The sequence below is a fragment of the Pituophis catenifer genome, unplaced genomic scaffold, assembly GCF_029215685.1.
Source record: "Pituophis catenifer annectens isolate HBS135680 unplaced genomic scaffold, rPitCat1.0.hap2 SCAF_2, whole genome shotgun sequence".
In the NCBI taxonomy this organism is placed as follows: Eukaryota; Metazoa; Chordata; class Lepidosauria; order Squamata; family Colubridae; genus Pituophis; species Pituophis catenifer.
In genome coordinates, this window is record NW_027256882.1 from 197,683,051 (window position 1) to 197,704,758 (window position 21,708).

Genomic DNA, 21,708 nt, shown 5'->3' on the forward strand with positions numbered 1-21,708 from the left:
ATTTGAACAATGTCACGTTGATGACTCAGAACCCAGATGATTTGCAGTAAACATTCGACACATTGTAAAATGAAACAATGAGTGTGGATCAAACATTTTTTCTGCTGATTGCATCTGACAGGCAAAATACAGAATCCTGTTATATGTGAATTCAAAAAGAAATTTTTCTCTGTATATCTTAATAGTCTGTTTATAAAAATGGGGAAACAGAAAAAATTGTAAGACGTACAAGCAATAGTAGAAAAGTAGTGCAGTTTATAGTGTGTTGCTTGGGTGAAAGAAATGAAAAGTTATTGATTTATTTTTACAGCATTTTTTTTACAAACTCTCACAAGATTCAGCTAAACAATGACCCTGTTTAAGGACATGCTTCTGCAAATTTTATCAAGTAGAAGTGAGAGTTGGATATATTAAGAAAAACCTAAAACTGGGAATATGAACTCAAGACAGTGGGAATACATAAGAGAGATGTGTATAAAGAAAAGATAGAATCATGAATGAAGAATGCTGAATAAATGTGGAGTGAATACAAAAGTAAGTGATCAATGCAACAAATGCATTGAGGTGGTTTGGTCACATAGAGGGAATTGAGGAGGATCATTCAAATGTACGAGAAAAGAATGAATGAGTTGAAAAGAAAAAAAGTCATGGCTGGATGAAGCTGATTGAGGGGGAAGTTTAAAGAACAAAAAGCAGTATATGAATCTCGGCATGGATACAATGAAAACAAGGTATCAAGGAGAGAAGGATATGGAGGGGTATACTAAGCATTTTCTCATATATCTTGTCCATGCATTATTTTTATTGCTTATTTTTTCCTGCACTTGTTATTGAAGAATATTGAAGAATAGCAAGTAGTGTGATGACTATGTATACAGGTATAGAAATACAAAATATATGTTCAGCTTGGGAGCAGCATCTAGCTAATACTTGGCTAACTCTCAAAAAGTAAGTAAATTCAGGCCTGGTTAATATGTGGGTAGGAGATTTCCAGGAAATATCAGGATTAGAGGCTTCAGATAACATTCCATAATAACGTTTTGGGCACTGGTTCCATGGAGAGAGGTTTTCCGCGGACCGGAAGGGGCATGGTTTTGTGTCTTGTCTGCATCCTGCGGATGGGCCTTCGTTTGTTTGCATGGTCCAGTTTCTGGCATGCTGCGGACTGGTGCCCGGCCATGGACTGGGGGTTGGGGACCCCTATCCTAGAAAAAAGCAGTGGTCAACCACTTCCAATTAAATATTGCCAAGAAAACTATAGGAATATATACACAAAGTCACCAAAACTGAAGCTCAATTTGAATATGATACTTTTTATACATAGTTATTATCACAGTGTATTTTCAAATACCATATACTACTTTTTTTCTACATCTGTGTAGAAAAAACATCTACATCTGTGTATGGGTATATGTGTGTGTGTTTGTTTTATATATTAAGATATAATAGGACTCTCGATGATTTTGTTTCTCCCATATTAACTCATCAATTGCTTTTTGGTACTGCCACATCAGAGAGGTGGGGCCACATGGATCCCTCTGATTTTTAGGTGAAATGCCACAAAAATCAAAGCCAATCAAAGATTACGGATTGCACTACTGAAATTAGGAATTCTGCATTTTTCTGTATTCCTATGATATAAGTACGTGGATCTGAGGAGTATGAATTTCCTTCAATCTTACTGATAGATCACAGGTTGCAACATAGATATGGCTAAACCTATAATTTGTTTTTTTACTTCTGCTACCCCCTCAGTAACTAAAAGGTTAGGAAAAAAGTCTGAATATTCTGAGAAGCTGATTACTTCTTAATCTTATCCCATGATTGGTGCTGGTCAGTTTCTATGGCTACATAAGTTTCTGATGAAACACATGTGATTAGATCTAATTTCAGGACTTTGATTTCCTAAACTATGCTTCATAATTGAATTACTTCCTTTAATTAATTTATTTGTTTGTCTTGGCAGGTTTGTAATTATGGCTATGTACATTGGACAGTGCCCACATGGAGAAGTTAGTATGTACCTATTTAATAAAAGTGCAAAATGTGGATCTCGCTCTCTCTCTCTCTCTCCCTCCCTCCCTCCCTCCCTCCCTCCCTCCCTCCCTCCCTCCCTCTCTCTCTCTCTCTCTCTCTCTCTCTCCTGTCATCTATCATATCTATCTATCTGTCTGTCTATCTATCCTTATCATCATCATCTATCATTGTGGTAATGTTTTTTGTGAAACACTTATAAATACTCATCTTAGACATCTTACGAGTCAGCTTGTAAGATACCTCCATCTTCCAAGTACATTAGTTTACAATTCAAGTCTACTTACCCAAAAGAAAGATGACCAAGAGGAAAGATTAAAAAGGACCAGGAAACAAAATGTCTACTTCTATTATTGTATTCTTGGGAAACCCCAAGATGAATTTTCCTCAATTCAATTCAAATCAAATATTATTTATACGTTTGGAAATAGAAGCATTCTTTATGTCACTTTGAGATTCAGGAGCAAAGGTGACATATAAAATAAATAGGGAACAAAGGTGACTTGAAGCAAGAGAAAGTTCAACGCTCAGATGTGCCTGAGTCTCCATGGTGAGTTTGTAAGCAAAATGAGATTCATATTCGGGATTTTTTTGTTGCATGGTTCACTGTATTAACCGAAAGGCCTCTAATCTTTCTGGTATAATGTATATAATTTGAAGAGCAAATTTATAAAATGGTGACCATGGTGGCACTGTGGTTAGAATGCACTACTGCAGGCTACTTCTGCTGATTGCTGGCTGCCTGCAATTTGGCAGTTCGAATCTCACTAGGCTCAAGGATGACTCAGCTTTCCATCCTTCTGAGGTCGGTAAAGTGAGGACCCAGATTGTTGGGGACAATATGCTGACTTTGTAAACCGCTTAGAGAGGGCTGTAAAGCACTGTGAAGTGGTATATAAGTCTAAGTGCTATTGCTATCTGTACCAATCATAAAACACCCATGTATCAGAAGGCAAACAAGGCCATTTCTATCATTGTCATGTCTAAGAGTGCCATTGGGGTGTAAAAAAGGCACAGAAGGTGAAACAAAACTTATGGGTCACCAACTCCTATACATCCTGAGTCTGATATTGAGGGCCAAAATATTACTCATTGTTGCTATAACAGCTAGTTGTAAAGCTGGTTGACATCCAGAAGAGAGTGTAAAATTTGAGACCATTTGTGCAGAATCAGTTTACAATATGGATACATAATTAGCATATACTATTAAAAAAAAAACAAGTAAAGGAGTCCCTGTGGATTTTACTCCACTATTCATTGCCAACTAAAGGAGGAGGTGCTCTTCTCTGTTTCAAGACCATTGAGCCAGAGCTGTTCAAAAACATTTTCAAGTCATGTGGCCAGCATGATGTCACGAACCTTCCCACATGAGTGATACCTATTTATCTACTTGCATTTACATGCTTTCAAATTGCTAGGTTGGCAAGAGCTGGGGTGAGGGCAGGAACTCAACCTGTTGCCTGGGCTGTCCGTTTTCCAGCCGACAAGCCCAGCGTCTTAATTGCTGAGCCACCGTGCCACTGATAAACACTATAGCGGCTACAAATATTATTACAGTAGTTAGTAAGCTTTTCCTTTAAACCAGTTATTTTTCCTTTTAATCAACTATTTTTGCTTGCTTCTCAACAATGCTGGGTTTCAAAATTTTTTACTACCAGTTCTGTGGGTGTGGCTTGGTGGATGTGGCTTGGTGGGCGTGGCAGGGAAATGATACTGTAAAATCTCCATTCCCATCCCACTCCAGGGGAAGGTTGCTACAAAATCCCCATTTCCTCCCAATCAGCTGGGACTTGGGAGGCAGAGAATAGATGGGAGCTGGGCCAGTCAGAATTTTTACTACTAAAATTTCCACTTCCGGTTCTCCAGAACTGGTCAGAACCTGCTGAACCAACCTCTGCTTCTCAAGCGCAAGGAGAGGAAAGCTATGTAAAATATTTTATGTCCCATTAAAGCAAACACTTTTGACTTCCATAGTCAGTTTTTTTTTTTAAGGACAACTGGAGAATAGTTAGAAATGGCTGCTTCCTGAGACTTTTTTTTTACACTTTTGGCAATGTAATGGCTCCTTCCCACTTGCTCTTCTTCACTTGTTTCTCATGTACACCATCATGCTGGGTCCTTCCTTCTTTTATGGGGGGAAAAAGGGAGATGCGAGCAAGTACTGTCATGCCATTTTTAAGATGCTGCTGTGCAGCTCCAGATGCGGCCTGGACAAAGATGTAAAAAAGAATCTCAGGGATGCTTTGTAGCGTTTCCACCTAACACCAACAACAGGGAAAGCCTTTTTCGTCAAGCCAGCATGGTTTAGACATATTTCAAGTTGGCAGCTGCAAAGCCACTTATGGATTTCCTGGCAGACGAAGTGAGGGCAGAAGGCCAGCCATTCAGCTGAGCTCCGGATTGATTCAGAGCCCACTGTCCAACTGAACGTTCGAAGTGTTAATGCTGTGGCTCAGAAGGGAGATGTGGGCAGCTTTTGCGGATGGCAACATATGGCCGAAGGGCTAATCATTAGGAGTCTGCCTGGCATAGAAATGATTCATTGTAACACCAGCAGATAACAGCTTGAACCTACTTTTCTCTGTACAGATTCTGGGGTATTATGAGAAGATCATTTTCTATTGGCCTTCTTTGGTTTGCCAGCTTTTCTTGTTAGGGAAATTCACCCATATGTTGATAAAAGCGTCATGGGCCCAGTTCCAGACAGGTCTTCCAACGGTGAGTATTCCTGAAGTATTTCTTCCCCTTTGTATCCCATGGGTCCCTTTGCAGGAGTATTCTGTGTCCTCCAGATGTTGCCCAATATCCTTTCAATGCCCAATTTAATGTTCAACACCTCCAAAAACTGGAGCTGTTGGACATTAGAATTCAGGATCTGGAGGGTTGTAGAGATCCATCCCCATTTTAGGGGATCTTTTTGACTTATTTCCAATTCATCCATCTAATTCTGAGAAAAGAAGATGGACAAATTTATCAACAGCCACAGCACTTATTTAATCCAATATTTTTAAGATTTGGGTTTCCTTTATACATATGTGAAAACTGAATACTATACAAGTAGACCTCAGCAACCACTCATTGTTATGCTCAAATATGTACCGGTGCTGAACAAGGAGAGTGGGTTTTTTTTCCTGGTCCATCAGCCACTTCTAGCGTGATGCTCTCCTTTTCCTTATTTCTGACCTTTGAAAGGTGTTAAGCCCTAAAACAATAAATAATTATTTTTCCTCCCCTGCAGGACAACACTACTTTACTTGAAACCCATCATGCTCAATACGTCCAACAATTGTTGAGGAAACCTCCACTGCAGTGAGGACACTCATTTTGTTTGAGAAATGTTTCTTAGAATGTCATATGCACCATATATTCTTAATTTCTTGCCGTCAATAATCCATATTTTGTTTTCCGGGGAACCCCTTCTTAGCTCACATGAAGATAGAGGGAGGGAGGGAGGAAGAACATTCAGTCTTTCAAGATTGTGTTACAGATAGTCCTTGACTTACGACTACAATTCGGACCAGAATTTCCATGGCCAAGCAAAGTGAGTTGCACCTAATTTTATGACCATTCCTCCCATGGTTTAGTGAATCACTACAGTTATGTGAATCGTGTGATTGTTAAACGAATCCGGTTTCCTCCCATTGATTTGGCTTGTTGGAAGTTGGCCAGGAACATTGCAAATGGAGATCACATGACTCTGGGATGCTGCAACCATTGTAAATACACATCAGTGCCCGAGTTTTGATCACATGACTGTGGGGATGCTGGGATGATCGCCAGGGTGAGGACCGGTTGTAAGTAATTATTTTTCCAGATCTGATGTAATTTTGAACAATCATTAAATGAATGGTTGTAAATTGAGGACTACCTGTATTATAGCTTTATAGTAAAATAATATTGCCCTGCATGTTTTTGGTTTCTGGTCTACCTTGAAGGGCTAACAGCAATTTCAAGCAATGACTTATCTATTGATGTGGGGAAAGACTCTTATAGAAATTATTGCCCTTTTTTTATTTGGGACATAGTGACATAATTGTATGACGATATAAGTCCCAAATAATTAGCTCAATGGTGCTCTTAATATCTAGTTCTGGAAGGGATTGGCAGGGTGAGATTAAGCCAGGTGATGCCCTAGCCTTAGTTCAATAATGCTGCCGTTTGGACCATTCATTGGTCAACTAACAAATTATGAAGACTCAACATTTTAAAGTTTAGTTGCTCACCATGCCAAAGAAAACCTTTTTTTAAAAAAAACTATCTTGAGTAAAGTTGAATAGAATGATGAAAAAAAGAGTAAAATCGTGTGGCAGTAAAAGAATTGAGGACATGATGGCAAGGGGGGCAAAACTCAGTGGTGCCCATTCCCTTGGTGCCCTAAACATGTGTTTCTCTTGTTCAAGAGTTAATCCAGGCTTGGGAATTGGTAATCCATTGGGGTACCTTAATTAGTCTCATTTAAGTCACCTTGTGTTCTGACCTAGGCTTCCTTAGAAAGTATACAGCACAATCTTAGTCCCGGCAAACCTCTTTAATTCATACAGCTGTGAATTATTAGCATTCCCAATCTGAAGGGCTTCTCAAACAGTCTTTCAGGGGAGTGTTTACAAACACTCACCTTATCTCCCTTGGAATGCTGCCAGAGAACTAATTGCCACACGCAAGGCAAGGCCAAATTTAGCACAGAGTCAAACAGAACTTTTCCAGAGCTTTTACCAACCGAATGAACTAATTGATTCTTGCAAAAGCTCACGTCCCATTCGCTCCTCTTTTATATCTTATGGGAGGGACCAATCATCTCCAAGCCTTACTCCCAAGTCGACCCTGTTTTCTTAGTTGTTCCTGTCTTCTGGCAGCTCTGCGCATGGATACACTGGGAACAGACTCCCGCTGTTCTTCTGCCTTGCTGATGTCAGGCTCCGGAAACTCCAGAGGCAGCAAAGAACTACAAAATGGCCTTGGCCCCCTCTCTGCTTCCTACTCAGAGCCCTCGTCCGAGCCTTCCTCAGACTCCAGGACTGGCCCATGTTCCTCCCCAACCTCCTCACTGTCTGAATCTGCTGCCAGCTCTGCTGGCTGCTGGCAGGAACACCTTGCCTTGATTGTGTTCCCTGAATGGTGGCATCCTAGCTACCCTTTCTTAGAACAGGGCTTCCCAACCATGGCAACTTTAAGACACATGGACTTCATTTCCCAGAATTCCCCTGCCATGGGAGTTGAAGTCCACATGTCTTAAAGTTGCCATGGTTGGGAAACCTTGTCCTAGAAATAGAAAATAGCTTGACAGTCAGTCTAATATAGAAGCTCAATATTAGAGTTATATAAGAGTGGATAAAGGCATGTGGTATTGAAGAAGGCTGCATTTAGATTAAGGGTGAAAGAAGACAAAAAGTGCATGATGGCAAGGAAGCCTTGTCCTCTTTTTCTTGTTACCCATCTCCTCAAAGCTGTCCATACTGTCTTTAAAAACAGGAAGCCTCAGAAATCTTGGATCCAGCAGAATATCTATGAATGGGATCCTTACTTTCAGTTTCCCAGCCGAATGATCAGTACAATGGTGCTTGCCATCATTTGCCTTTACATGGTAAGCCAAAGAGTTGTGGGTCATGCAAAACATGTTGAACTGGGAAACCGTGGGTGTTTCCAATTTTATTTCATTAATCTTTAAACTCAAGGCATTTGGGTATTAACTGTTATTTGTAATGCAAAGAATAGACAATGGGTTATAGCCGTGATGGCGAACCTATAGCATGTGTGCCTTGCCTGTTTGTCTTCTGGGTTTCTGGTGCATATGCGTGCATGACAATCATGCGCGCCAGAACCTGGAAGTTCGGCTTTTCCAGAGCGTGATCCCTTCATGCGCATGGCAGTGCTGAAAACCGGCCTGCATTGGCCAGATGATTGTTAGGCACGCATGGGCGCTAGAACCTGGAAGTTGTGTAGAGCTCGGTCTATCTTCTGTATGCTGCGTGCAAAAAATAATTTATTCCAAATTGCGACTACTTAAAACTTATTGAAATAGCATTATTGCAGTCATCCTTCTTCTTGTGCCTCACAAACAAAAGTATGGAAACGTTCATGTAAAGTCCTAATCTCCATTATTCTGTATCACATCTTCCTACCCAAATTGTGAAGAAACTGTCTGCTTTGCAGGAGCAGCCCTACTTAATGAAATTGTTGAGGGTACGTGAATTATGTTTTGTTATATCTGTTTATGAAAAGACATTTCATAAGGTTAAGTTCTCAAGAGTCCTGCTCTATAGCATCAGCCTTAATATTGTTCTCCTACTGTAAGAAAGAGCTCTATAAAAGGTTTATTGTTGTTATTCTCAGAGATATTAGCTACTGATGGCTGCTGAATCTTGATTCACTTTCTTCTACATAAAATATACCCCTTGGAGTTGTGGTTTACTGTAAGTTGAATGTCTGCTTGTGGACCTGAAATTGCCAGCAATATCTCTAAATCACTATAAAGGATATGTGAGAAAAACATTGAGAAACAGGGTGAAGAGATGATGCATAACTCAGCAGCATAATGGGCAGAGAAAGAGTCTCAGACGGGACCCTCTAATTTCTCAGATTTAAGAGAAAGACAATAGGAGATCTGCATTTTCAGACTTGCAAGATTGGTGTTAACCTTCCCAGGCAGATTAGACAGGAAACATAACCAGGTGAGATGATTGTACTTTACTGTAAGGCTACATTAACAGAATCTTGCGAATCTGAAAGTACAAATCTCCTGCCATTTCCTTTACAGAACTGAGAAGTTGGGGGGAGGGGATCCTTTCTCAGCTTTTTCCTCTGTCCATTTTGCAGCTGTGGCCAGTGCCCTTTCTTAGGTCTGTTCCCTAGGCAGCATTTTTTTGGCCCATTTCTCAAGGTCTTTCTCACACACCTTTACAATCACCAAATAACTGCTTCTCTCTTTCTCTTCCAGTTTGCTGTGATGGAGTATTATGTTTACAAGCTTGTTTCATGTACTCTGGTAATTCTGATATCAAATTATGAGATGCTTTCAGCTGCCAACAATGTATCAGATATCCAACCTTTAAAAGAATTCATTGAAGTCATGGAAGGTATAGTCATGAGAGCATCAGACTTTTAAATTAAATCTATATGCAAATACTGGCTACATAATTAATATTAGCGATTGCTTTTTGAATCTTGTTTTATGGAGTTCGTGTCCAAATTTGAAAAAAAAATTGCAATGGTTACAGTTTTTAAAGGTGAGGTTTTTAAACAAAATGTTAACTGTGTGGTCTTTAAAGTTTAATCAAAAAAATGATTTGTTAAAAAGGGATAGAAAATTATTTCCCATTCCTTATGCTAAGAAGACATACTACTGTCAAGGACACATAGGTATTGTCCATAATGGTTGCCTTTTTACTTATACATCAGTTTAACTTCTGAGTTGAAAAACAACTGAGATGTAATGAGATAAGGATAAAATAAATTACTCTAAAGCAGGGGTCTCCAACCTTGGCAACTTTAAGCCTGGAGGACTTCAACTCCCAGAATTCTGGAAGTTGAAGTCCTCCAGGCTTAAAGTTGCCAAGGTTGGAGATCCCTGCTCTAAAGTTTATTATTTTTTCTCCAAGCTTGTGTTGACTGAGTATGGAAACATAATAGGCACTTGATTATGGGGATTGTGAACGAAATAAATCACCAAAGCTGCTTCTCCATAGGTGTGTGGATCTTCACTGTTGGCTCTGCTTCTCTCACAAGTGTCACCTACGTGTTCCATATCCTCGCCTGCTACAGGTATGCCTTGCTCTTCTTCTTGAGTTTGTGATCCTCTACTGCAGTGCATCTTCTGTTCACAGGCCAGAGTTCTTCTATTAAAACATATGGTTTAAAGGAGTTCTGAAATTCTACTTCAAAAATGTCCATTAATGCCTCCCCCCTCTTTTTTTAGAAAACATATCAAGAGGCTACGGGCAGGACAGAAGGAATTCCTTCCCGCATTATTTAGTAAAGTTTCATCTTCCCAAAGTGTGGTGAGTTCTTAGTTTTCTCTAATCCTGGTTAATTTCTTCATATCCAACTGATTTTTAAGCAAAATCTTTTTTTGTGGCTTTCAAATCAGAATTCTTTCAAACATTCTTCCACCCAATACTCAATAAACTACTCTCCCTGCAGTTTTTGTATTTGGTGTTGCTAGTTCCACTTTGTGTTGGAGGACAATGGCAGCATTCTTCTAATCATCAGGCTCATATTCAGATTTCACAATAATCAAGAATAGCCTGCATTTTAAGATGAGAGTAAAATCTATTCCCCTGTTGACCTTCAAAGGACAAAGAGATTGGAAATAAATGCTTAATATCCAACCATCATAAAGTCTAAAATAATTGCTGAGTTTTACTTACAATTGTATATTTAAAAGTCATGGTCACTGGCATCCACAGGTTGCATTGGTGTGTTGGATAAAATTTGGACTAGATAGGAATATGTCCAATCCCATTGCTTGATAGCAATCTTCGCCAATCATTTAATGGAAATCTGCCTGAAAAATTATGCATATTGTGTATGCACAAGACAGCTTCCTCTAGATTTTTCCTATTATAGGTAATTGTGTAGACAGAAATTCAACAGCTTTGAAATCCATCCATATACATTTCCAGAAAATACAGCTGTTGGACTTCTGCCTTCTGTATATTGAAAGACTCCCTATTGCTAAATGTCTACTACTGTAGCTTAAACTACTGTATTTTTCAGAGTATAAGACGCACCTTAGTTTTTGGGGAGGAAAATAAGGAAAAAGCTGATTGGCAGGTGGATCAGCCTCCCGGAATACCCCCAATCAGCTGTTCCCAGAGGTGAATTTTAGCAACAGGTTCCTTGGTTGTGAGCTCTGTACCTTGCTTTTTTTTGCTTTTTTTTCTGCCTCTGAAACTTCTGAAATTCTGTTTCAGAAAAAAAAAAAATTCCTGCCTCTGAAAGCCTCCAAAAAAGAGCTTCAGAAAAAAAGCTTCTGAAGCTCTGTTTGGGGGCTTCTTTTCTGAAGCTTCATTTCTGATACTTTTTTCAGCCTCTGAAACCTCCGTTTGAGAAGCTGGACCAAGCTACATTTGGAATATAAGACGCACCCAGATTTTCACCCTCTTTTGGGAGGGGGGGGGAAAAGGTGCGTTTTATAATCTGAAAAATACAGTATTCTGTATAAATATGTGCTATTCTTAAGGGTAATGGCACAGTGAGGTTTATACTAGAGCTACCCAGAACAGCAAACTCTGGACAACCTCTGAGTGGAAGCATAAACCTTTCCTGTATCTCTGATGACATTTAATAGTGGTCTGGATTTTGCAGCCCTAAACAAGCTCCATCCTGAACTAATTTTACTTATTTGCTACAATTGGACGTTTCTTTTACTCCTTGTTAATTCTGAGTAAGCACATGGAATTCCAAGATCGTAAGTAACCAGAATTTATATATCAGTTTTAACTGGTAAATATTTTTGTCAATAGGTCTCTGAAAGAGAGGCATATTTGATCATACGTTGAGGCTGTTCTTTGTGTTTATGCATTTCTATGATAGGAAAGGAAAAACAGATAATTTTCACAAAAGGGTAGTAACTTTGTTTCCCCCCCCCAATGTATTTAGTACTTAAAAGGCATGCTATGGTTCTTTGAATAAGAAGCATACATTTTTATTTTAGTTAAAATTTCAGTTAAATTTCACTGAAATTCAGTGGAATTTCAACTGGCTAATAAATTAATTAATTGGCAAAATGCTTATATAAATATCTGTCCTTTTTGTTTTCACATTAATAGGGAGCAATTGCAAGATATTCCGGTTGGCAAATTGCCTATCTAGTTTGGGGTATGTATACTATATCATTTTCCCTAGCAGTGTAGAGTTCCCTTATATGGCCTTTTCAATTGGTTACTTATGCTTTCTTTTCTAGGTTACCTGGTCATCCACATCATACAGTGCCTCTTTGGAGTGATGCTCGTTTATGGTTTGGTGTTGCCTGTAAAGCATGGTCAGGGGATAGAAATGGCTAAAAGTTTGGGAACGGGCATGTAAGTGCCTTTGATTTTGTTAGGATGGCCAGAAAACATGTCCCATATTGTCTGGGGGAGCACATGGAGAGGCTAGTTCTGCAGTGAGGGGTCCCTGGAGCATAAATATGGGGCACATGGGGTATCGAATGCGCAGGTTCAAAGCTTAGACTCCCCAGTTTACATATGAATATTTTTTTTCAGTTAGCTGAAATCTAGTGCAAATTCTTAAAATAAATTTCTTATATAGGTAGTCCTTGACTTACAACAGATTGTTTAGTGACCAATCAAAGTTACAGCAGCACTGAAAAAAGTGACTTATGACTCAACAAATTTCTCACTTAGCAACAGAAATTCTGGGCTGAATCATGGTCGTAAGTCGAGGACTACCTCGAAATTAATATTAGAGGACAACTCCATCCGGCTGCACCCTTGTTTATGACTTACCTGTGAAGTCCTCAATTTTTCAAGGTTTTAAGATATTTATCTGAAAGAAGGCCTAGACTTAGCTGTAGATGTGCCTTTGGTCTGAGCAATTAGAATTCAAAAAAGAAAAATATGTGTGTGTTTGCATGTGTGTATGTGTGTGTACTTATTAGATTTTATTCTGCTTTTGCTTTGGTCAACTCAGCTTTGGCCATCTCTCTCTTTCATGTAAAATATATAAAATAAAGAGCTATAGGTACATAAAAGGATCTTCTTTCATCTGTGATGTAGACTTCTGCATCTATAGCTTATTTAGAAAATAAGATAATTAGAACTTCAGAAAAAACAATTGCTACCAACCTACCTTCCATTGAGGACCTGTATACTGCACGAGTCAAAAAGAGGGCTGTGAAAATATTTACAGATCTCTCGCATCCTGTACATAAATTGTTTCAACTCCTATCCTCAAAATGACACTACAGAGTACTGCATACCAGAACAACTAGACACATTTTTCCCGAATGCCATCACTCTGCTAAAGAAATAATTTCCTCAACACTGTCAAACTATTCACTAAGTCTGCATTACCATTAATCTTCTCATCGTTCCTATCACCCATCTCCTCCCACTTATGACTGTATGACTGTAACTTTGTTGCTTGTATCCTTACGATTTATATTGACTGTTTCCTAGCATGACTTGCTTGCTTATTTGTACTCTATGACTATCATTAAGTGTTGTACCTTATGATTCTTGATGAATGTATCTTTTCTTTTTATGTACACTGAGAGCATATGCACCAAAGACAAATTCCTTGTGTGTCTAATCACACTTGGCCAACAAAGAATTCTATTCTATTCTATTCTATTCTATTCTATTCTATTCTATTCTATTCTATTCTATTCTATTCTATTCTATTCTATTCTATTCTATTCTATTCTATTCTTTCATCTGGGATGAAGACTTCCATACCTATAGCTTATTTGTGCCTTCTCCCCTTCAGCTTGACCATTGCCATTGTGATAGGGTTCATCGTGCTGCAGATTACGACCGCCAGCCAATTTTTTCTCCAGCCAAAGATTTTGCAAGATGACAAGGAAAAACCTCTGGCTCTTGATAACAGGCAAGTTCCCCTTAATTCGGTCTCAATTCTTTATTTTTAGGAACGATACTTACTTCATTTCTAAAACTGAAGTAAACTTCATGAGGTAAATGAGTATGTTATTGCATCAAGCGATCGTTTAAAACAAAATATTTTAGGTATAAACTTCATTCATGTTTTATTTGGAGCTACCCCAAATTATATAGCAGCACATTGAAGAAAGTATCTTTTTCATGTCTAATAAGAGTGAGCCTAGTTAAATTAATAATTAACATATAATTAAAAAATAATTATCAGAAGAGGTAGGGACCGTTTGACAGATTTCCACACTCAGGTCCTCAGCCATGAATCAATATGAATCTCTCCAATGGTCATTTATTTGTAATTTCAGAAAAGTGTTTCATAATTTCAATTACTTCCTGTTCTTCTCTAACGTGATGCTGGGCCTGAGTGCCTGTCTCTTCCGGCTGATGTGCAGCGTTGTTTTGGGAGCCTGGCTGATTGCTCGGATTGATAGGACCATTATGCCTAAAGGCTACGAAGCGGCTGACATGGGTAAGGTCCAGAGTTTCTCAGGGATTTGAAACCAGACATTCCTTTGAATATCCCTGAATGGAACAGCAAGCAAACCAGGAAATCAGTTAACGTCAGGGGTAACCTAAACCAGGGATCTCCAACCTTGGCAACTTTAAGCCTGGTGCAAAGCTGGCTGGGGGAATTCTGGGAGTTGAAGTCCACCAGGCTTAAAGTTGCCAAGGTTGGAGATCCCTGATTTAGGTTGTGTCCTTTCATCAGTTTAACACATATATTCCCTGAATAAAGTATTAGTCAGTTAATGAGGCATGGTTAATTTAAGTACAGATAGTCCTCAACTTATAACCTTTCGTTTTGCGACCGTTTGAAGCAGAGGTGGGTTTCAGCGTGTTCTGACCAGTTCTGGAGAACTGGTAGCGGAAATTTTGAGTAGTTCGGAGAACAGGTAGTAAAAATTCTGACTGGCCCCGCCCCCATCTATTCTCTGCCTCCCAAGTCCCAGCTGATTGGGAGGAAATGGGGATTTTGCAGTTACCTTCCCCTGGATTGGGGACGGAATGGAGATTTTACAGTATCCTTCCCCTGGAGTTGGGTGGGAATGGAGATTTTCAGTATCCTTCCCCTGCCAGGCCCACCATGCCACACCCACCAAGCCACACCCACAGAACCGGTAGTAAAAAAATTTGAAACCCACCATTGGTTTGAAGTCACAATAGGGCTGAAAGAAGTGACCTTCAACCAGGCCTCGCACTTTAAGGCCATTGCAGCATCCTCATCGTCACATTATCAAAATTTGGGTGCTTGGCAACCAGCATGTATTTATGATGATTGCAGTGTCTTGGAGTTATGCGATCACCATTTGTGATCTTCCCAGCTGGTTTCTGATGAGCAAATTCAATGTGGGGACGCCAGATTCCTTTAACGCCTCAACAATCTCCTTAAAAACTGTGGTGATTTGTTTTAACAACCATGGCAAAAAAAAAAATCATAAAATTGTGTGTGTCTCACTTAACAACCATCTTGCTGGAAATTCTGATTCCAGTTGGGTTTGAAAGGTGAGGATTACCTGTTAGGCTGGAAGCTGAGAATAGTCTGTAAAATTCAAGTCCCAAGCAGTTCTTATTAATTAGGAAGATGGTTTGAGACCAGGCCATATTTTGGCCCTCCATATTTCCCTGCCATTTTTTTTTCTTACTGCAAATCTATGTATGAAGGAAGAGATGACCACCGCATAATGCCATCTGATGGGATACTTCACTAAAGCTTGAATAATGCAGGCTATCCCAGCCGTAATAGTATATTTGAACTCATATCTCCTTATCCAAATCAGATCTCTAACTCAAAGGTAGAGAACATAATCTGATCCAAAGGCAGGATTTCTTTGCAGAATTTTCCATGGTATCATAATCCCTTAATCAATCATCCATAGTTGTTCCCACAGATATGATTGGCACCTGTGAAGAGCCACTTTCAGTCGAGAGAGGATGGATAATATTTTATAGTGAATAGCCATAAATCCTTTGGAGTGGGTGGCCATAATAAATTTAAATAAACAAGCAAACAAAGTCAGAGTAGAACCATCTCTGTATCTTTCTGCACCTGCATTAATTCATGCAAGGAATTCTTGCAACATCCTTTCTTGTAGTTAGTTACTGCTGTCACTTGAAAGTCCTTCTTATGGGATATGCCTTCAAGTCCTGACTCTATGAGATTCACATTCACCCAGTCTGATGTTCCCTTTTGGGAAGAGGGTAGCTCTAGTGAAGCATCAGGAAACGTATACTGACAACTATAGCCTTTCACTGAGGAAATAGTTGACTAGCTCTTGAAAGAGATGGGTGAATCTCACGGAAAGCACATAAGCTACCCAATCTCATTGTCTGGAATTATCCCGTATTTTTCCATCTATAAGGTGCCCCCATGTTTCATATAGAGTAAGTAAGCATACTACAAGCCATAACTGTGCAGAAACCATCTTATTAGAGAGTGAGTAATACAAGAACAGGAAATGCATCAGAGGAACAATAGAGATGAAACCTAGAATGGCAATGTGATACAGGAAACAACTATAATAGAGAGGAATGATAGAGCTGCATATAAGGTAGAGTTTCGTCCAGCATGTGAGGCAGAGCTGGAAGACTGGGATGGGCCATGCTTTCTCCTCTCGGCCTCCTGTGTATAAGATGCCTCTCCATTTTCAAGTAAATATTTTAAAGAAAAAGTAGCGTCTTATACATGGAAAAATATGGTACATCTCAGGGGTGAAATGCTCCCGGTTCAGACTGGATCAAGCGATCCGGTAGCGATTGTGGCAGGTGGTTCGGAGAACCGGTAGTGATGGCGGTGCGAGGCTCCACCCACCCACCTGGGTGTCGTTACTTCCTATTTTTAAAAGGTAAAAAAAAGGCTCTGATGATCGCGCGCCACAGCTGTGATCGTCAGAGCCTTTTTTTTAACCTTTTAAAAGCATTTTTTTACACCTATTCGCCCAAATAGGTTGTAAAAAATTGCTTTAAAAAAGTAAAAAAAAAAGTTGGCCACACCTACCCAGTTACATTACCCCCCCCACCAAGCCACGCCCACAGAATCGGTAGTAACAAAGTTTACATTTCACCACTGGTACATCTTCACTAAAGAGTGTATTAGATTGTCTACAGCTGATTGCAATTTTCTAGAAGCACAGTCAGATCCCATTTGTAGCTGAATCTTCTTCCCAAGTAAAGGGATTGCTATTTCCTTGCAGGATACAAGACATGGATCGGGATGCTTTTTATGGACCACTATCACACCAATCCTATTCTTCTTTGCTTTGGCCACCACCTTGCAGCCAAATGTATGGAGAACCAGCAGCAAAGAAACTCATATTCTTGCCACATCGATCAATCAACAGGTAAATCCTGCTGTGGTTTGATCCATGCTTATGTTGCAGTAGATGAAGGAGATAGGAGAATATTGGGTTTTGAAAATAAAGCTTAACGAATAGATTATAGAAAATGACAGAAAACATTGCATTTATTATATATCCCAAAGATTAGGAAATCCACACTGCATTCAAACAACATAGTAGATGGGGAAGGAGAAAGATGGTACTGCAACGCTTATCTCATTTCACACCTGAAGCCAGCAGGAGGGTGTCTTAAATGATATGCTCCCTCTGTGGCCTGAGCCATGAAGATAGAGGGTTTGGGGCAACAGAGTGGCCTTTTCTGACTGATGATCTCCAGAGCTGTAGGACATCAGGTTCCATTCTCTTCAGCCGTCAAGATCAGTGCTTGTAATGTGTATAGGACTATGAGGTTTGAGGTCCTTCCTTGTGCATCTGATAAGGGCCATGCCAGGGGTGAAATCCAGCAGGTTCTGACAGGTTCTGGAGAGCCGGTAGCGGAAATTTTGAGTAGTTTGAAGAACCAGCAAATACCACCTCTGGCTGCCCCAGAGTGGGGTGGGAATGGGGATTTTGCAGTATCCTTCCCCTGCCACGCCCACCAAGCCATGGCCACAGAACCGGTAGTAAAAAAATTTGGATTTCACCACTGGGCCAGGCTAGAAAAATCTGAACAGTGCTGATAAGACTTCCTAGTTAGGTGGGTGAAGTCAGAGTCCAGTGTGCCTTTGGCCATTGCTAAAGAATCGCTAGGATACTGGAAAGTAAACGCTCATCCTTTCTCCTTTAGATTTTAGGGTGTCCAAGAAGGCCAGGACAAGATGGTTGCTGCTTTATACCCTTTTGAAGAATCCCTGCCTCTCTGCACACAGGAAGCCGAAATGAGGATCTATGAAGTGCCCCTGCTTTGTTTTATCCGAATAGGGCAGAATAGTTTCAGATGTGCAGTAGAACTAACAGAGCACAAGACAGAACATTTCCTGTCCTTTGCATATGATTACCTAGTAGTCAGCATACGGTGATGAAGAAATCTTCAACGATGTTCGTTATGTATATTTCTATGTATTGAAACCCATTTCCAGTTTATTTGGATTCAGGCAAATGTGGTTGCTTCTGTGGCAGGCCACTTTCCTTTGGAATATTCAGGCTCCATTCATTTCAATTATTAAATGCAAAGGCAGAGGCTAGGAGCATTACAAAGAATAAGGTGCAAAGGAAGAAGTTGTTTTATTATTGTTTTTAAATTTCATTGCAAGCTGTTTTCAAAGATTTTCTGGAATGTGGGTTACAAATGCTTCAGTAAATAAGGAAGGAAGCACATAAATAAACATATTAGCGATGGAATCCCCAGGTGTTTATATAATAACTGATTGAAATAAGGATGCTATTTAATCATAATCTGGGTGAATTCATCAAGATATTGTCTTGTGAAAGCCTGCACTCAAGAATTAATTTGTTTGCATTGTTCCATTGCAGATCCTCGATAGATCATGTTGTCTTTGATGGTTTCCAAAAACTATACTTGTATTTACATGATGGAGGTTGATACTGTCCAAACCGGGTTTTTTTGCCACAAAGAGAGATCATATCATTTGCATTAAGTAAAATCAAACTAATTTGATGCCCTGCATCAGGAGGTAGAAATTATATGGAAGAGACATACATGTTGCATTACAAAATTAGGGCATCATAATACATCCTTATTTCACTCATAATGAGTTGGGATTGGAAAAATCTGAAGGGGTTGAAAAAAAATTAACATAGTGGCCATGACCTCATAATCAAAAGCCTCCACCCCCCCCCCCCTTTTTTTTTTTTTGCAATTGTCACACACAAAGTACACAGAACAATGGAAAGGCACTTCAATCTTGAGGTCATGGCCTTCATTATAACCTTTTAAATTCCCATTGCAGGTACTCCTGATTGGGATGTGAGCAGTTAAATCAACCTTATATTCTTATAGCTAGTTCAAGTGAAACCGCTGAATGAGAAATAAGAGAGATACACAGATGTTACCCTGTGTTGAGATAAAGGAAAGACAATTTGTCAAGATGCATCAATCAGTCTGGCAGTTGGGTGGCCCCCTAGAAGGAGAAGCACATGCACACAAGAAGGAGTAGATTTTCTTTTCTTTTTTTTTTCAAGATTGTCTCCCCCCCCTCCCGAAATATATAAAGGATGGACATTTAGGATTTTCCTTTATTCTTGGATTTTTCCTCCCAAGTTTGTCTTTGATTTCTTAACTGCTATGTATATCCAGGCTTAGCTGTCACTTTGTGTTTTCTATTTCAAAATGTCAGGCAAGTCCATCGTTAATCTGACAATTGCTGATTAAGGACAATTATAGAGTTAGACCAGCTGTATTGATTGCAAATAAATGGAACATTTTGGTCTAGCAAGAATTCTAAGTAATGTTCAGAAAGAGAATTATTGTTCCCTAAGAAATGAAAAAGGCATCTCAGCTCTTGATTTACTTAGTTGGCTGGTTCCCAACAGAGACTTATGGAAGAGTGTGAAATAGTATATTTGGGGGGGGGGGGAACCTCATCAAACTATTTGGGGACAGTGATGAACCATTATGTCTGAGATAGTTAACAGTATATGTCAATCAATCTGATCAATCAGCTTTCTCTGGAATGTTTTTCTTTTAAGAACCTCATAGAAAGACGTTGCTCTCAAAATATACTGTAGTAAGAAACGATTCTAAATAGTGACTATGGTTGTCATTATATATTATTTACAGCTGGAAAGCAAATATGGTAATTTTAATATTGTATGCTGACAGCCTTGAGCATTACTTGCCCTTTTATTGTGAATTATTTCAGCCAGAACAATTGTTATCTTAGCCTATACCACTACAAAATAGAGGCATGACTTAATTTACCCACTGTTTAAATCTTTACAACTAGGAATAAAGAATCAAGCGTCCTTCAAATGTGTTATAACTTCCATCATCATAGTCTGTGTGGCCACTGATGAGGTTTTAGGTTAAAAACATCTGGATAGCACAGATAATCTGGAAAATAGTATCACATTTCTTATTCAAAATGTTTTTCTTCTGTGCTTTCAAATTCAACTGATATATCCTTTGACTTAACACTGGAATTCAGATGCTTTAAATTTTGTTATCAGGTTTAACAGTTGGCAACTCCAAATAGCTTGACAGTTAAGATCTATATAATCTGTGGGGTCATCAAATGATCAGACAAACATTCACAAGCTAAATCAATCTTCCAAGCGTGGTTCCCTAGAAATGGTAAATGAATGCCAGAAAACTCTTAGTAAACTCTATTTTGGTAGATTCTCAAAGGGTTATTTTCTTCATTATCCCATACTAGTAACAGAAAAATATTCCCAAGTGATCATCGAGTGAGGCTGATAAGAAGGAGAATTAGAACAGATGGGGAAAAAAATTACTTCATAATAAGCTTGTTTATAATTAAATCAGCGAAATTCATCACCACACGATATGGAGAGGGCTGCTAATTTGGATGACTTTAAAATAGATTGGATTCATTCACTGAGGATATCGGGCCTCCCAAAAGTAGTTGTGGAACAAGAGAGAGCTGAATATCCACTTTCTGCTTGCAAGCACCATAGTGGCACATAGCTGGTCATTGTGAGAAACACAACACTGGACTAAGATGAGCCTAAACCAGCTCCTGCCCAGCTAGTCTATATTATGAAGTTCAAATTGCAATTATTACAAACAGCCACAGGAGGACAGAATAGCATAAGAAGTCTGTGTGGGTTTCTGTATGTGTTCACTTGACGAATAGTTAAGAAACTATATGGATAGAAGGTATTAAAAGTAATGGAAAAAGGTTCCTGGGGGTCAAATGCAGTTGACTGGCATGGAATAATAATTTTTCAGCACCATTTGTGTGGCAACTGCACTTTGGGTATGAGAAATGAACTTGACTATAGAGCAATGTAGGAGAAAAGAAGGATTGCAATAAAGTGAGATGGCAATTACTTTTCCCATCTGTGCAGATGGATGGAAGGAGGTCTGATTTTTTCCCCCCTAGAAACTTCTGTATTGTTGACAAGGAAACAATATGGACAGGAACTCTGCTGGTTTTGAAGCAATTTTTACTTTAATAAATGGTTTGGTTGTATGCTTTTAAACCTTGTTTACACAGCATACTTGACGTTAATGGATGCCTATACCCTTTGCTTTTGATGAATTTCATAGGGGTCTCACAGCTGATTTTTTTTTGTACTGAACTGAGGGACTATCTCATCATTCCACAATATTTAAGTCACCATTTCCTGTGGGAAAACTTATACATTTAAATACACTGGAACCATTCAGTTTTGTTGATACTGTTTGTAGATTAACACTTTTTATTTGGAAACGGGACATGGTGGCACAGAAGCTTAATGATGCTGGATGTGCTGAGCAATTGCCAGCACTCTGGTGGTTAGAATTCAGCTCTGCAGGATGGGGTGAGTTCCCGTCTCTTGTTTAGCTCCTGCCCACCTAGCAGTTTAAAAACATTATTTGCGAGTAGATAGATACGTATCACCATTTCAGCTGTGGGAAACTGCTGGCTGCATTCTACACAGTGAGTTGGAACCAGGGCTGGATATACCCAGAAGTGATCAGCGGAGGAGTGGTGGAGGAAAGTCCCGAAGAACTGATTTCCTCTGAAAACACTGGAGGCCAGCTGGTGTGAATCTAGTTCACCCTCTTGTGGTACCCAGGGATAGGTAACAAATGGACTAGC

General features: G+C 39.4%; 1 protein-coding gene across 1 annotated transcript in view; it reads left to right on the forward strand.

Moving 5' to 3' along the window:
• Positions 1-18,256, forward strand: part of LOC139311087 (stimulated by retinoic acid gene 6 protein-like) — a 33,151-nt gene extending 14,895 nt beyond the window's left edge. Inside the window, exons 6-18 of the mRNA XM_070935420.1 lie at positions 1,967-2,012; positions 4,624-4,752; positions 5,273-5,343; positions 7,504-7,615; positions 8,969-9,107; positions 9,717-9,792; positions 9,947-10,028; positions 11,802-11,850; positions 11,936-12,053; positions 13,462-13,581; positions 13,952-14,115; positions 16,838-16,984; positions 17,769-18,256. Coding sequence (XP_070791521.1) covers positions 1,967-2,012; positions 4,624-4,752; positions 5,273-5,343; positions 7,504-7,615; positions 8,969-9,107; positions 9,717-9,792; positions 9,947-10,028; positions 11,802-11,850; positions 11,936-12,053; positions 13,462-13,581; positions 13,952-14,115; positions 16,838-16,984; positions 17,769-17,863 — 1,348 coding nt within the window. The 3' untranslated portion in view covers positions 17,864-18,256. The remainder of the gene's footprint in view (positions 1-1,966; positions 2,013-4,623; positions 4,753-5,272; positions 5,344-7,503; positions 7,616-8,968; positions 9,108-9,716; positions 9,793-9,946; positions 10,029-11,801; positions 11,851-11,935; positions 12,054-13,461; positions 13,582-13,951; positions 14,116-16,837; positions 16,985-17,768) is intronic.
• The last annotated feature ends 3,452 nt before the right edge of the window (positions 18,257-21,708 follow it).